The sequence below is a fragment of the Heteronotia binoei genome, chromosome 1 (assembly GCF_032191835.1).
Source record: "Heteronotia binoei isolate CCM8104 ecotype False Entrance Well chromosome 1, APGP_CSIRO_Hbin_v1, whole genome shotgun sequence".
NCBI classification, from domain to species: Eukaryota; Metazoa; Chordata; class Lepidosauria; order Squamata; family Gekkonidae; genus Heteronotia; species Heteronotia binoei.
Window position 1 is genome coordinate 208072956 of NC_083223.1, and position 17623 is coordinate 208090578.

The 17623-nt window shown below is 41.3% G+C and overlaps 1 protein-coding gene across 1 annotated transcript in view; it reads left to right on the top strand.

Moving 5' to 3' along the window:
- Positions 1-15152, top strand: part of INTS7 (integrator complex subunit 7) — a 75609-nt gene extending 60457 nt beyond the window's left edge. The window contains exons 14-20 of the mRNA XM_060247084.1: positions 645-839; positions 1273-1376; positions 2822-2890; positions 5030-5162; positions 7075-7173; positions 10878-11063; positions 12192-15152. Coding sequence (XP_060103067.1) covers positions 645-839; positions 1273-1376; positions 2822-2890; positions 5030-5162; positions 7075-7173; positions 10878-11063; positions 12192-12503 — 1098 coding nt within the window. The 3' untranslated portion in view covers positions 12504-15152. The remainder of the gene's footprint in view (positions 1-644; positions 840-1272; positions 1377-2821; positions 2891-5029; positions 5163-7074; positions 7174-10877; positions 11064-12191) is intronic.
- The last annotated feature ends 2471 nt before the right edge of the window (positions 15153-17623 follow it).

The following is a 17623-nucleotide window of genomic DNA, read 5'->3' on the forward strand; positions in this document are numbered from 1 at the left end:
AAAAAAATCACAAAAAGGAACTTGCAGTTCTCTGAACATGTCAGTGCATTTCTTCTCAATTCTTGTCCTAAAAATGATTACATTGACTCCTGACACACATTGTGACGGGAAGGCAGCTCATGTACTGCAAGAAATAACTAACAAAAAGGGCTCTCAAGCTGCTCAAGTTGTTCTCTTATGAGAGTAACTGTGCAACTTCACATCAGCTCCCATCTTTCTCGATGCAGAGAGATACTTAGACTTACCTGTCCCTGCTGGAGCTCTACCTGTGTGGCTGGTTTGGTTGCACCTGCCTCTGGTCAGGAGACGTCCCCAGAGCAGTAGCCTACATAGATGCATGATGTGCATTCTTCTCTCAGAATAGGTGATTATGTCACATCATAATGCGGGCAGGGTATATGCTCCCTGCGGCAAGTTTAGAGCATTATGGAAGTCCCAGAATGAGAACATCGAAATGAGATTTTCTTTGGAATATAAATGGTAAAAGCAGGTGTCCTTCACCAAAATGCAACCAGGCATTTGCTTTGGCGGGGAGGGAGGGATATAAACTGAATTAACCTAAACCTTTTACCTGGGTAATTTCTGTTGTGGTTTTTACCTTGGTAATTAACTTCAAGTTCTGCTTGTTTGTTTTTTCCTTTCAGGCTGCCAGTACACCACTGAACCCTTTGAGCTTTCAATGTGGGTTTGTCAAGCTCCGGATTGACCTGCTGCAGGCTTTTTCTCAGCTCATCTGCACTTGCAACAGCCTGAAGACCAGTCCCCCTCCTGCCATTGCAACCACAATTGCCATGACCCCTGGCAGTGATCTTCAGCGCTGTGGGCGAATTTCCAATCAGGCATGTACTCTCATTTGTCTCTATTGTGATTTTTACCTGGGCCACTGTGCTGAGATGAGAACAATGAATAGCAACAAATGGCCTCTGTCCAGCCTGCCATTGAGTGGTGAGCATCATTTTGCAAGAGGTTTGAACAAACAGTTTTCTACTTTATTACTCTTGAGCTCAACAGGCTTTATTTAGATATAATACAGTTATGTACACAATAATAGTTATGAAGTAGTGGTTAGAGTGCCAGACTAGGTTTTGGGAGACCCAGGTCGAAATCTCCACCCTGCTTGATCTTGGGCCAGTCACACATACCGTTAACCTCACCTACCAGCAACAGAGAGCATGGGCGCAAACAAAAAAATAGGAATGCAAGTCAGTGTTGCATAATCTATGGCAGTTGTTTCTTTGCATAAATTATGCATTTTTTGTTCATTTGCTGAAGATGAAACTCTCCATGGAAGAATTCAGGAACCTGGCCTCAAGATATGGAGATCTCTATCAGTCCTCTTTTGATGCAGACTCAGCCACTCTGAGGAATGTGGAACTGTATCCTGCTAATGAAAGTGCTTTTTCCCTGAGGGATGTTGAGGGGTGTTGTTTTTCCCTGAGGGATGCTGAACTTATATGGTGGGGGAAAGCATGTTGAGGGGCACAGGTCAGTTTTTTAGGTGTAGAAGCTCCTAACCCAAGTCTCCTAAGATCAACCATCGTTGGAACAGACATAAAAAGAGACACAAGAAGCCTGCAGCTGTAGCTGTTTGGTCTGTAATGACCAGGAAATGTATTAATGATGATTCCTTCATGAGAATGGACTGGTCAGTTCAGATGATAGTGGCATTCTCATTGAGTGGAGATGTGGAAATCTAGACTACCCTGGCAGAGATCCATTGCCCTGTTCACATGTTCAAATGTACCTCCTGGGGACGGCTATGTTTTCTCCTTGGAGTGCTGTGATGTTATAGGGGACAACCCTGCTATAAAGCACATTTTATTAAGAATTGTATGTGCGAATCATGAAGTTGTGTGTATTCCTATAGCAGCGTTAACTGAAACAGTAATCTCTGCATCAGGCACTCGGAGCATTATCTCGCCAAAAGCCACTTTTGCAGAAGCATTCATCAGGGCTCAGTTTGTTAAAGCTGTTAGCTTCTGGTTATGCTAAGCACAGTATATAGCTAATGCAGCAAATATACTATCCCTGGTCCTCATCATACTTCTTGTAAATATAATATACCAGCAGAATTTAGGAGGTGCAAAAGCTGTAGTGCAAGAATAAATTTTACCGTTTTAATGTATCAGTTTCTTTTGAAAGGCAACACTAACATCCTTGCCATTTGTTAGTGAGAATTAATCTTCAAGGATTGACAGAGCTACCTTTATTCCAAATCAGATCAGTTCTCCATGGAGTGCAGTATATGGTGTACTTTCTGCTGTCCAATCACTTGCAATGGCTTTCTGAAGCAGAAACTTTTCCCAGTTCTGCTGCCTAAGAACTTTGTTCAGCTGCAGAGGCTGAACTGGGTCCTTATACATGCAAAACAGCCACTCTAGCCTAGTGTCTCCATAATGGCACATTTGTTGCTGAGAGTGGTGGTGAATCTGTAAGGGAAAATGAATTCGTTAATTTATTTAAGAGGCTTGTTTGCTCCAGTGCCTGCCTTTGGAAGCCTGGGCAAGCCACTAGATCCTGTGAAAGAGTTGCTTCACATGTTACATTACAAACCATGTCATCATGTGTGTACAACAAATATGCATCTTGTGTATTCTTTGGGGAAGTACATAAGGGAAGCAGGATTGGCTGCAGTACAGATCCCTGTCATGTATATGTATGATGGTACTTTTTGTGTTTGCCACCACAGACGATGTGAAGTAGACCTATTATGATCGTCTAAATAATAGAGGCCACATCAGTTCTGATATGAGCATTTTTAGAATGCAATGATGTATAAAATTTTGCATCTTTAATTTATTTGCCTTTATTATTACATCAGACAACAGCAGAGTTGCCTGTTAATATCACATGCAATTGAAGCCCTGATTTTAGATCCTGAGTCTACAAGGTAAGAGTGTGATAGAACTTTTTGTTTTCAGCCTCTTGTTATGTAACCTTGTCACTAATGACTACATAGATTATAGAATAATTGAAGCGAAGAAGGGAGTGTGGAAACAGTCTGCTAGGAACTGGAGGAACCTTACTGACTACTTAATTCCTTTTCTGCCGGAGAGTGTGGGATTTGTACTTTAAAGGGCGAATCTGATCATCTCCTAGAAAGGAATGATGATCAGCATCATGCTTGCTGTCACTAGCAAGCTCTCACCTAAGAATAAAGGTTTTTGCTCCCACTAATGGCCAGTCTTGTTAGATATTGCCATCAGTTGATGTGAATTCTTGAGCACAGCTGAGAAAGGACCCAAAACTCTCCAGGATCTGCATTTTGCTAGGGAAAGTCAGCACTGATGTCCAAGCTGACTTACAAGCCAACTTGTCTGCCATTCATTACCTTATTATAAATTTTCTGAAGCTCCTAGAAACCCAGTAGTTCTTGCTGGAAAATGAAAGAATAAAAACTATGTCTTTCCAATATTGCCTTTATGCTTGGTCTTTAAATCTATTTGGATGTAAGTCCTAAGGATTTCAGTAAAAATTACTTCCAGGTAAGTTATAGTTAAAATGGCAGAATTCTATTTATTTTCTTATTGTTAGGCTCTATTAATAGTCTGTTTTCTTGCTTAACTCTTGCGGCTCCCCCCAAATGAACAAAATAATTAATCTCTAATGTAATTCCACTTACTTCAATGAAGCTTCCCTAGGAACAAAGCCTTGTGGGTCTGCTTAGCTCTAGTAAAAAGCCTGTCTTTGGACTTGCCCTGATTTCTGTTGATACAATAGATCAGTGTTTCCCATTTGCAGGGTCGTGACCTGGTACCGAGCCACGGAAGCCTCACTACCGGGTCACAAGAAAAGCCAAAGCTAGCCCCACCCCCAGCAAAGCATGACCTCTGCTCTGCTTCCTTCTTTTCCCATCAGTCTGTTGTGCAGAGAAACTAGGCTTGAAGACTGACACAGGCTGCAAAGCCTAGCTCTGTTTTCCTTCCTTCCATCCCCCAACTTCTGTGTGTTGTGCAGAGAGGAGCTGGGGTGCTTTTAAAGGCATGGGAAACAGCCAGTAAAAAGCTGCAAGCCCCTCATAAATATCCTTTTTGGAATAACTGCAGAAAAGCTTGTATGAACTTCATATAACTTGGAATTCATTAATTGCAGTACAATTCTCTGCTACCTTTCACTGCAATTTCCCAGTGTTCCGGCAAAGAAAAGTATGAAAAATAGCTGTCCAAAGATTTTCTTGAAACCAAGCAAGCTTGGTTGTAGCTTGAGGCAGGGTTCCAGTAGTAGCAGCTGAAGGAAGGGCCTACTAAATATGTCAGCATATTTTGAGGTAGAGCCGCTGCCAGGGCTCAGAATGGGTGATACACAGTCCTGGTATTCCTGATGGCAATGGCAACAGCACTCCCAACTGCATACAGTGGCCAGTGCTGTTGAGGAAGGGGTGTGTAGGTGGTGCAGGCAATTGAACACAGGCATTAGGAGTGCTTGCAAGCTGGAGAAGAACATACAAACAGGTGCATGCTGGTGTGGGGGTGGAAAGAGAGGACCCTGAGAATGTATGAAAAAGTTGCAGACCACCCACTTTGCACCCCCATTTTGGCTCAGCATAGTTTCAGAGATTTTTCTGAAAATGAAGTTACTTCAGAAGAAGAGGCAGGTTTGGGGAAGTGCCCCGGAAGTGACCCACAGGAAATGACATAATTCCTGTCTCCCAGCTCCTCCCCCAAAGTCTCCTGGCTCCACCCTCGAATTTTAGTGGGCCATGAAGGAGAAGTGTAAAAATAACTGGGCTACGGGGGGGGGGAAAGTTTGGGAAACCCTGCAATAGAACATGGCTCAGACCCTTTGAGAATAGAAATATAGCTCAGAAGTCATAATGGAGGACATCAATATGGGAATTTTAAAACAAACCTCACAGGATATCCATGGCTGCACTGTTGAAGAGGACAGAATATGTAGAAACAGAAAAAGTATATATTGTAGAATTTTTATATTTTTCCAACCTGGTGACTCAAAAGTACCTGAAAAATACAGTCATTTCCAAGGCACATTATGTTAAATGAATATTGCTAGACTTAATTTTGTTTTCTAGCTTTCAGGAATATGGCTCTGCTGGTGGGGCACATGCCACAAGTGAATATGAAAGGAGAATGATGTGTGTGTTTAGTCAAGTGTTGGAGGAGGTGGAATCACTTAACAGAAAATATGCACCTGTATCTTACATGGCAAGTAATAGCTGCTACATAGTACAATGTTTTAAACTATTACAGCTCTGAGGTGTGGCTTGGAAGTTTTTAAAAAAATAGTTTGAGTTTTCATTACATGCAAATAATGTGTGTTACTAGGGAAACAGACCTGACCTAAAGCAAAATGAGGTTGATATCATGCCATGGTTGCATCATTTTAATGACTCGGCCCTAGAAGCAGTGGGTGGTTTCCTCCCACTGAAGTAGCTCTTTCATTAGAGGAAGAGCCTCTTAAATTGGAAGAAGACCTGTTAACCTGGAGGGCTTAGTAGAGTGGTAGGATACAGGCCAGCATCTTCAGTGGTTGGATTAGACGGGACCAGTCAAGATTTAGAATTATTAGAAATGGAAGTTTGTTAGAATGGAGGGAGATAAACTGACATGAAAAGTTAAAGGAGGATTGTTCTTGTCAGCTAAGAAAAGAAATAAAGATAGTTTCATTGGGTAGCTGTGTTGATCTGCATTAGAACAGCTAGATTTGTTTCCATAAAATCTTAGAGACGTAGATTTTCAGGGTATAAGCTTTTGAGAGAAAGCTCTGATGAAGAGAGTTTTGACTCTTGAAAGCTAACCATTTTCTTGGTCTCTAAGGTGCTGACGGTCTTGGATCTATTTGGGATCGTTACTAAGCTTTAAAAAAAGAACAAAAAATATTTTGTAAGTCTAAAATGATCATAGAAAATGCTTTAGTGGCTGTAGCAAAACCAGCATTTTCCTGGTAGTGAAGCTTTCATACCTGTTTTGGAAGAGATCCCCAGATTGAGCTGCATATAATAAAAGTTTGTCCAAGATCCTTCAGAACGCAAACCTCTTAGCTTTGTGTGAAACAAAGATGCTTTAGTGGCTTGTAAGTAGTTGTGTCTACAGAAGCCCTTTGGGATCTTGATTGTATTACATCCTATTCTGATGACTGCCAGGCAGAAAATTCTCTTGTGGACCATTTGGATGCCATATGCTATCGTTCCATCTTTGCTTCATTCATTAAAGCTGACTGTGTTTTAGTACAACTTTTCAGTGGTGCCGTGTTTATCGTATTAAGGCAGGTCATCCAAGAACATGATCATCAGTTGTAGCAACTCCAAGCAACGGAATGGAAGAATGTGTTACCATTATTCAGTTTCATTCCTTGCATCTAAATGAGCTTATACTTTTGACTGACTTAAAAGTTAGAATTTCATACTGACTTTTAGGGCACTTCCTTTTAACAAGGGAACAGAGATTTGGATGACTGGGCATGTTCACCACATGAACAGAACAACTTACATGAGTGAAATTGGACGGGCTCTTGAACAAAGACTAAAGATATGAAGCATGGCAAGATTTTCAAAACTAAGCACTTCACAGCCCACAGATAATTCTTCAGCAAAAACATCATTTTGTAGTAGATACTTTCTCCAGAATGTGGACAAGGAGATTTTTTCTAAAACATTTCTATTCTGGTCTTGACCACGGGTTCTCTCTACCTACTGCCCCCTATTTCTTCTATTCTCTTCCCACAGCCAGTGCTGCCTTCACCTGCTATGTCTGGCTGTCCTATCCCATCTCTCTCAGTCTGCAGTCCCCTTGCCTTGAAGCCCATATCAGGTTGCTACAGCCATTGCCTCCTTTTCACAAGTATTCTTGGTCATTTGATGTATCTAGGGGAAAAAGAAAGGTTCCTTATCTGTTTTGTAATGTTTCCTCGCTTGCTTTAGAGCTGTACTTAGGACTATAGCTAGTGTTCATCCTGTCCCAGAAGAAGTAAGGAAATACATCTATTGGTTTTTCTTCATTTTCTTGGCTTGCCTTAAGTATAAGTGATCGCCATCCTAATATGCAGAAGTACATGCTGTTTCCTGCCTCTGCTGTAAAAAGGATTAGTCTGATCTGGCTTGGTATTGTTTTGTTCTAGCACACGGCTTGTCTATGCAGTGCAGTCATTGCCTTGCTGAAAGTTCCCCTGTCGTTTCAGAGGTACTTTTTCCAGAAGCTGCAGTCAACTAGCATTAAGGTAAGATGAGCATTATGGGATAGCCACACAAAATTTTAAGTTAAATTGATGCAAAAGAATTTTATGTAATGGGAACCCAAATTCTTATTATTCCTATACTTTGTCTGGTCATTGTGGTATTAGCAGAAATGGATGGAGAGAAAGATTTGGGCCACAGTGGATAGTGCAGAGAGAGGGGAAGATGGTTGGGTGTCCATAGTAGTAGTAATGCACGCTTAAGAAGCACTTGATACAGGGTGCCATACAATTAATAATTTCAAGGTTGCCACATATATAACTTATGTAAACTTTCTCCCCACCACCATTTGAGATGTCACATACCTCAAGAAAATATGGTTTCTCTTCCCCTGCCCCCCTTTTCTTTCTGGGTCATTGGGAATTCCAGTACTCTGACTGCTTTACTACTCAGTGGTGGATTAGTCTTATTCAACCTTCTTGTTTTTGTGAAATGAATTGGATGGCTTGACAAATCTCTGTATTTACTGTTCCTGTCCTATCGTGGTTTATCATATTAGTTCATGAAGTAATATTTATTCATTGTAAAGGTTAATTTTTATGAGCTCTGGTATAATATGGTTTTAGATACTACTACACCATTAATCTTATATCCTGCCTGGAAAATATTAAGCTTTTTCCCCCCCTAACATTCTTGTGCAGAAGTTCAAGTACTGTATGAATAAAACATATACTGAAGGCAATACTATTAGAAATTATCCAGATTTAGCATTGGCAATGAAAACAGGCTCCTGTACAGATGACCATATTTTGGAAGAATACATTTAATTTCCCACATTTGGGGTATAATCTACATGGTATCTTATTTCTAAGGCTCCTTTTGTCATATGGAGATCACATCTTCTGCATTGTCAAGGCTTTATCATTTGTAGCTAAGAGAATGTGATGCATCTTTCCCACAATGCATTATCACCAAGGGAGGGGGTGAATTGCGGACTGTAGTTGTTTATCACTAGAACTCTGTGATAGAAAGCAACACAACTAGACCCTTCTGCTCAACCTTATACTTACTTAAGCATACCTGTTAAATGTTGTGATTCCTCCTGCACAGAAGATAAGAGTTATGGAATGGTTGGCATAACTGTAGGGATAAGGCCTTCAAATTACAATTTCTAAGGCAGCATTCTTTGCTCATGGATAAAGCACTGTACTTAGGGAGACAGTGTTTGCCATAACATATTTGTGCAGCTTTACTAGACCTGTGACTGTGAACAAAACTCAGCGTAAATATAAGATCCTGTCAACAGATGTGTTTGGCAAATGTTACCGTCCCCATGTGGCTTCCCCACATGGAAGTGCTGATGGGATTGCTCAAAAAAAGCAATACATGAGTTTAGAACGTTCTTTTAGAAGGCCCTTTAACAGACAGGCATTTAACAAGGTACCTGAGGAAATAGTTGACTCTGAGGCAAGCTGGCTTATAAACATTTATAACAGGTCTCAGCTGAGTTAAATTAAGCATCAGCTTTTTAATGTAATTTCAGCTATTAGGTTTAAATCCTTTCCTGTGAGATCACAACAGTAAAACAGTAATGAGATCTTAAATATTATAATTTAAAGCAACAAAATAACAGTAAAATAACTGACATTATTTCCCAAGAAGATCCCCAAAAAGAAATTCCTTGCTATCCTTTTGGAACTCACCAGAGAGGCTGCTTGGTTAGGCAAGGGGATTCCCTGCGGTAGAAGCACAGATGCTTTGTTACCACAGGCATGTTCAGCTTCAGTTCTCCTTAGTGTAATCAGTTGGCTTCGTCAATAGCCATTGAGTAAATGTCTGCTTAGAGTCACTTGAAGTATGTGTACACAAGATTGTCAGAGCTGAAAGCGAAGGGCTCTTAACAAGCTAGAGAGCTGTGTCAAAAGACTGCAGAATTTGGCAAGATAAAATAACTCCATAGAGCAAAAGACTTCTCTCGAATCAGGGTCACAAAGATGTAACAGTGTTGCAGCTTTTCTGCAGGTGAGGCCAGTTGTGTGGGTCCCCCCAACCAGTCAGTGCTCCTGGCGGGGTTATGATTGGTTGGAAGGAGCTGAATAATTGGACCTCTGTATGAAGTGACAAATGAGCAGCTTTGCAACCACTCTTGAAAAGAATAAATGCAGAATGCTCATGTCCTTGTGCCTGCAGAATGGCACCAGTGGTCTAGAAGAGGCAAAGGCTATTCTCCTTTCCCTCCGCTCCCAAGGATCAAGCTTTCTAAAATTTCAGAAATCTTTGCCAAGGACCAGAGACTGTCAAAAAGAAAGGGAGAGCCAGTTCGATGTAGTGGTTAAGTGTGTAGACTCTTATCTGGGAGAACTGGGTTTGATTCCCTCCACTTGCACCTGCTGGAATGGCCTTGGGTTAGCCATAGCTATCGCAGGAGTTGTCCTTGAAAGGACAACTGCTATGAGAGCCCTCTCAGCCCCACCTACCTTACAGGGTGTCTGTTGTGGATATAGGAGATTGTAAGCCGCTCTGAGTCTCTGATTCAGAGAGAAGGACGGGGTATAAATCTGCAGTCTTCTTTTATACAGGAAAGTGATGGTGGTTCTGGTCTAATTCAGGAGGGAAGAAGTGATTCTGAGAGAGGAGGTGTGCATGATATCATAGACTCATATTGACTCAATTTTCCGCAAAAACCACTATGGGCAGAAACTTGGTCTTCTAAAAAATGAAAAATCAGAATTCTCAGGATGCCAGACCCTGCGCTTAATGCTGCACTTCATGATTATGTGGGGAGGTACAAAATGTACACAACTCAAGTGTATGAGGGTTAGTGCACATGTTTGGTAGAACCAACGGGTAAACTTTCCCTGCATTATACCACTTTAGGCTACATATATGGGCATGCACGCATGGGATGAATGTTACATCATCTGAAAAACTTCTGTATTTACAAAATCAGTATGATGTCATGAGAGAGGCTACTGTGAACTCTTCACTCTTACATACTTATTTTGTATGTGAAGAAAGTTTTTAAAATGGAGAACTGTTCCCTCTCCCCGCCCCATGTGCACAGTATGGCTCAGAATTTTACTCCATACTGGCTTTTGTTTCTTCCCTTGTGCTTTAGATAAGAGTTGCCTGGTAGTTCACTTTCCCCCCCCCAAAAAAAGAGAAAAACCCAAAAACCTGCAGATTTTTTGCAATTTAGCACATCGTTTACTATAGCTGTTAGTGAACATTTTAGAGTTAGTGGACAGGAGTTTGTGACATTTTAGGTAGGGCAAGATGAAGAAGTCCCTGCTGGATTGATGATATAACATAGTCTTTTGGAAAAGTATGACTTCTGAGCTTACAGAAAGCACTGGCAGGGGGACCAGTTTATTCCCAAGGAGTCCCACCCTTCTAAGCCCCACTGATTTCAGTGGACCAAGGGTATAATTGTGTTTAGGATTGTTGTTATCTCAGCCTTTGCCTTGTTGTGTGGTTCCAGGAGTGTTTTTTTTTTTTAAGTCTCATTTTAAACTTTAAGTAGTGTGATCCAAAACTATTTGTAAAGTGTTAAAATACAAAGAAGTGTAAAAAGTGAAAAATTATTTTCTTCTTTAGTCTATATTGTATATTGATTACTATGCAATAAAAAACTACCTTTTGGGAGGAGAGGTTGTTTTAAATTCCTTTTGGGGAGGGGAGTTGTATCTTATTCAGGGCCATCTTCCTTTTAAATAAATGCAGTATAATTGCATTTTATCTATTTCAGCTTGCCCTGTCACCATCTCCACGTAACCCTGCAGAACCCATCGTAGTTCAGAATAACCAGCAACTGGCTTTAAAGGTTGAGGGCGTAGTCCAGCATGGCTCCAAACCTGGCCTTTTCCGCAAAATTCAGTCCATCTGTTTAAATGTATCTTCAGTACTACAGAGCAAATCTGGACAGGAGTACAAGGTACGGGAAGCATAAAGCCAAGAGTTCAGGGTGGACAAAAGGAAATACTTCTTTACACAGTGAGTGATTAAAATGTAGAATTTGCTGCCAGAGGATGTAGTGATGGACACAGACATAGACAGCTTTAAAAGGAGATTAGACAGATTAGAGGACAGGCGTATCAGTGCCCATGGTGATTAAAGGGAACCCCCATGTTCAGAAGCATTGAAACCTTGAGCCCCTATGCTAGGAGGCAACATCATGAGAAAGTCTCAGCCTCTATACCTTGGACTTCCAGAGGAACTGATTAACCACTTTGTGAGACAAGACACTGGACAAGATGGACCAGCAGGGCTCATCTGGTGTTCTTAGGTTACCTACAGTTGTCCTGCCTGAAACCCATGAAGAATTGGTAGGCCTTGTTTTACCTTTTGAATTAACAAGAATTCTGCCATTTTGGCTGTCTGTTTTAAGCCTGCACAAACAGCTTTGGTTCTATGGAAAATGAAGCACTAGAAATGCAAGAGGGAGCATCTGCTGTGAATGAGGTGATTCTCCTCCCCCTCAAACACTAGCACCCCAGTATTCTGGATGCATTTCTGAGGAATGGATTAGACCTGATGCAAGTCTGAATGCTGGAACTCTGCTAAATTTCCCACCCTGTGCATATCAGTCAGTTATATCTGTATGTCAGAAGCAAAAGACAGCTGCGAATAGATAATTCTTTTATTCATTTGCTGTCTTGGTGCTAGCACTTGAAATATCCTGCCAAGAACATACATCTGTTTGGCAGTAGGAAACCAATCTGTTCAAGTGAAAGAACACTGATGACATGACCAATCAGCTCCTAAAGGTTCTTAAGCCCTGGGCTTCTGATACGGACAGCTGAGTTTTGTATGATCATTTAGGGAAGAGGCATGAACAACTTTTTATGTTTTGCGTAGATATACTAGATGCAGTTAAAGGACAAATTGGCTAATTTCTCCCTCCTCTGCAAGGTCAGAGGTTTCTTCCAGAAATGGAAGGAAGATTGAATCTTATTCATAAAAGCCAAGCTTCTGTTTACATAGCAAAATTGAAACATCTGAACATTTCCTTTAAGAGGCTGCATAAACTGGCATTCCAACTTTCTTGTTTTTTCTTTCTCAGATACCCATGGAAGGCCTGGCAAATGAGATGGAGCAAATGGTTGAGCCTCACAATGATTACTTCAGCACACAGTTCCTCTTGAACTTTGCTGTTGTTGGCACCCACAGCATCACTGTAGAGTCTTCTGTCAGAGACCTCAATGGCATCATATGGAAGACCGGGCCTAAAACCACTTTGTTTGTCAAGTCTCTTGAAGATCCCTATTCCCAGCAAATTCGGCTGCAGCAGCAGCAGCAGCAGCAAGGACAGCAGCCACCACAGCAACCTCAACAGCCGCAGCCACAGCAACGGACTGCATATTCACGGTTTTAGCTTTCCTGAGTGCTCTTTTACCCTCAGGGGCCAGAGCTAGGCATTCCTTGGGTGCTGCCACTTCCTACCTCTGTTTTTTTGCTACCATTGTCTCTTTCAGGGTAGCCTTAGTGGATTTTGCCCAACCATTATCAGCCGCATTCACACATGCCAAACACACCACGATTATGTCCTTGAAAGCAGCAGTTTTAGTGGCTTGTTTCATCTTATTTCATTAGATTCATGTGAGCCTTGGTGTGTGAAAAGAATTAAATCCCTGCTGTGACAGCTTTCTGATGGCTTTATGGCACACACACCAGCTCATGTCACCATAATTTGCCCCAGATTAACTGCAGCCTGCCCCACAGTGAAACTATTGGCCATTAGCATGAGGTCGGTCATTCTATATTACCTGATAATGTGTTCCCTCATCCCAAAGAAGTATCATGTGAACTGGCTCTTTGTGAAGACCCATTGACGCAGAATCTAGAAAGCCTAAAATTGCCTCTCATGCCCCCATCTTGCAGCAGCCTCCCTTTGAAAAGGCAGTGAGTGAGCAAGTCTGTAACAATGGTATGTGCTGCAGACCAAATTGCTCTTCTAATTGACAGTGGAGAGCAAATTCCAGTGCCACACTTGAACTTATCAAACCACTTGAGTTTGTGTGTGTGTATAAAATAATTCATTCTGTTCCAAGGTATTGTACAATGCATTTACAGTTGTAAAAGTTGGCAGAAATGTTTAGAAATCCTAATTGGGTTGATCAGTTTGATTTTTACCAGACTAGAAAAAGATTAGGGTATAATTCCCATTATGAAGTTGCAATCTTTCTGCTTCTGGATGCCTGGGCTCTTCTCTTTTGTTAGTTACTTCTATATATATAACAATGCTGAAGGGATGCCAGCTGGGAAATTGAAGAATACCTATACCTTGCTTAAGGAAAAGACGTTTCACTTGTAGGGGGTATTTTTCTCCTCAAAAGAGCAGAAATGAATAATTGCCTATGGGAAGGAAGATGTGGATACACACTGGAAACTCCAGTGTCCAGGGAATATTTGTTGAGAACAGTCCATGGTTGTAAGAAGTAGCAATTTATGCTAAATAGTGATATAACAAAAGCAGATGTACTCAGTGCATTTGTACAGGGAATGATTTGTTGCCCTGTTTTTAATGTGAAAAGTAGATCACTGGAAGGAGAGTACATAAATAGTGCCTGAACCCTGTCATTTCAGTATATACTTCATTGAGATTTGAGTAAGATCCTCTACCAAAGATCCTTCAAGAGTCTTGAAAAGAAGGAATTTCCTATTTTTACATTTGTCACATGATCTCTAAAAAAAATATCCTGTTCATTCCCATTGAAGTCAATGGTTCTGACTTGTTTCAGTGGGCATATACTTTAGGTGGTTGGTGAACTGTGATAGAATGGAAGAAGTTGCATTTTATTTTGTCAGTTTTCAACGTGTCAGTGACTGCTGTTTTCAGATGCCAGTAGCCTAAAGGTAAAGCCATACAGTTGTGGTTTTTTCACTGAAATGCTTTTGGTATCTTAGTGGATTGGTTAAGAGGGCAGTTGCAAGATTTGGGGGGTTTTATATTGGAAACACTGATTTGATGCCCTTTATTTGTAATGCCCACAGCCTTACTTGTTATGTGCTGAATAGATTGTTGTCACACAGGTTGAGGGGGTTTAGGGCTATGCCCCCTCAAACCTGAGAGGGAAGGGAGAACAGATAAAAATTTACAGTTGAACCTTTTCTTTAAGGGAATTAGGGTTCTTATGGTCTGGTAGGCTTTAAAATAGTTGCCAGTCTACAGAACACTGAATCATGTTTAACAAAATAGAAATAATTTTATTTACAAAGGGTAAGGGATAAAACATAAAAGGACAATAAAACAAATACAGAATATGACAGTGCACAAAGATGAGGAACATACAAAACAAAAAAGACTGGCAGCTAGCCAGACTAACTCCTACACTTTAAGCTGTATAGTTGTCTCAAAGCTGCTTGCCCCATGCAGTTCCTTGCTTCATTTCAGATATACTGATAAGCGCTTTCCATTAACCTTCTATTGAAGGAACTCAGCCTGTTGCTTTGTTGGAATCCTTTAGCAGAACGTCCAGCCCTTTGCTTATTCTTCCAGCGTACAGGTACAACTTCCAAGCTGCAAAACAAAATGCTTCTAATGCAGACGTCAGCTTTCTCACCCTGAGTCTCTGCCCATTTGAATGTTCCTTCGTCAGGCACTCCTCCACATAGTCAATCACAACTTCACCTCCTTGTCAAGATGATGCTTTCTTTTTGTGTAGCCTCTGACCTAACTATATCCTGGCTGTTGCCATTAGGAAGTTTAATCAGGCAGCCAATCCAGAATAAGGTCTAATAAGGCTGTCACATCATTTACTCCTAGATTGCCAGCTGTCAAAGCTTAGATTATCTACTGTCAAGTTCCTGGTAGTACAGGTGAGACTAATTATCCTTCTGATTAGCTAGATAAGTGGCTTCTGCCAAGACACGTAAAAGATAAACATCCTTACAATACTTAGGACATGAGGATGATTAACACAAATACTTACTGTATACAAAGAATTTCTTGACAACTGTGCATCTGATTTTTGTGCTGCTTACTGACAAAACTGGGAAATTAAAGTTGAAAAATTGAACCTAATTTTTTCCTTGGCTCAATTTCTTGTTAGGGAGTTCATGCATATTGGTGTATGTATGGCACAGTGGGAAGAATGTCAGACTAGGTGGGTTCAAATCCCCACTCAGATTCAGCAGGTCAGATCTTTCAGTAAGGAAGAGCCCCTGCTTTGCTTTTCGAAAGGGTCCCAGGTGCGCTCCCTGGCATCTCCAACTAACGTATCAGACAGGAGGTAATGTGAAAGACTTCGGCCTGAGATCCTGGAGAACCCTGTAGTATGAACAGACAATACTGACCTTAAAAGACCAAAGGTGTAATTTGATGTAAGGCAGCTTCATGTGTATTCACTATTTCTCAGCTTAACCTACTTTTCAGGATTGTTGTAAGTATAAACGTAAGGGAGAAGTAAACCAGGTATGCCACTCTCAATTCTGTGAAGGAATAGTGGGATCAAAATAATGGTGATGGTGATGATCCTTCTAGGTGAAACTTTTAGCAGATAGCTTCTCAGACAGGTTCAAAACAGGTGAAACTTTGTTTTTGCAAAAGAACGCGCATATCATCCAGTAATCATTAGTCACAAAATTAGGAAAGAGAGGAGAGTTGCCTTCTGTGAGGGAAAGAGGATGCAGGGTGCAAGCCTTTGCTTTTAATTCATGCTGCTTACATGGTTCTCATGGTACATTATCATGCCAGTTGCTTCATCTAATGCATCAGAAATTATGCTTTAAAGATCATAAATCTATGGTTTTATAGGTCTAATGCAATATGTCTGAATCTCTAAGAATGGCAAAGAGGGGCCCTCTTCTTTTTGATACTGAAATCTCCAAGTATGAGGGCTTTCTTCACACTGTACTCTCTCTAGCTATGAACAAGTTTGCTGTCTCAGCTCAGTTCAGGTTCCAGTGCACCAGCTGCAAGTGAATAAGCCAGGTTTCCAGTAGCACACGTTAAGAACATAAGAGAAGCCATGTTAGATCAGGCCAATGGCCCATCCAGTCCAACACTCTGTGTCACACAGTGGCAAAAATTTTTATATATATATATATATATATATACACACACATACAAACACACTGGCTAATAGCCACTGATGGACCTCTGCTCCATATTTTTATCTAAACCCCTCTTGAAGGTGGCTATGCTTGTGGCCACCACCACCTCCTGTGGCAGTGAATTCCACATGTTAATCACCCTTTGGGTGAAGAACTACTTCCTTTTATCCGTTTTAACCTGTCTGCTCAGCAATTTCATCGAATGCCCACGAGTTCTTGTATTGTGAGAAAGGGAGAAAAGTACTTCTTTTTCTACTTTCTCCATCCCATGCATTATCTTGTAAACCTCTATCATGTCACCCCGCAGTCGATGTTTCTCCAAGCTAAAGAGTCCCAAGCGTTTCAACCTTTCTTCATAGGGAAAGTGTTCCAGCCCTTTAATCATTCTAGTTGCCCTTTTCTGGACTTTCTCCAATGCTATAATATTCTTTTTGAGGTGCGGCGACCAGAACTGCACACAGTACTCCAAATAAGACCGCACCATCGATTTATACAGGGGCATTATGATACTGGCTGATTTGTTTTCAATTCCCTTCCTAATAATTCCCAGCATGGCGTTGGCCTTTTTTATTGCAAACGCACACTGTCTTGACATTTTCAGTGAGTTATCTACTACGACCCCAAGATCTCTCTCTTGATCAGTCTCTGCCAGTTCACACCCCATCAACTTGTATTTGTAGCTGGGATTCTTGGCCCCAATGTGCATTACTTTGCACTTGGCCACACTGAACCGCATCTGCCACATTGATGCCCACTCACCCAGCCTCAACAGATCCCTTTGGAGTTCCTCACAATCCTCTCTGGTTCTCACCACCCTGAACAATTTAGTGTCATCTGCAAACTTGGCCACTTCACTGCTCACTCCCAACTCTAAATCATTTACGAACAAGTTAAAGAGCATGGGACCCAGTACCGAGCCCTGCGGCACCCCACTGCTTACCGTCCTCCACTGCGAAGACTGCCCATTTATACTCACTCTCTGCTTCCTATTACTCAGCCAGTTTTTGATCCACAAGAGGACCTGTCCTTTTACTCCATGACTCTCAAGCTTTCTATGGAGCCTTTGATGAGGAACTTTATCAAAAGCTTTCTGGAAGTCAAGGTAAACAACATATATCGGGTCTCCTTTGTCCACATGTTTGTTCACCCCCTCAAAGAACTGTAACAGGTTAGTGAGGCAAGATCTTCCCTTATAGAACCCATGCTGAGTCTTCCTCAATAACCCATGTTCATCAGTGTGCCTACTCATTCTGTCCTTGATAATGGTTTCTACCAACTTTCCCGGTATTGAAGTCAGACTGAGTGGCCTGTAATTTCCCGGATCTCCTCTGGAACCCTTTTTAAAGATGGGGGTGACATTTGCTACCTTCCAGTCCTCAGGAACGGAGGCAGATTTCAATGAAAGATTACAGATTTTTGTTAGAAGATCCACAAGTTCAA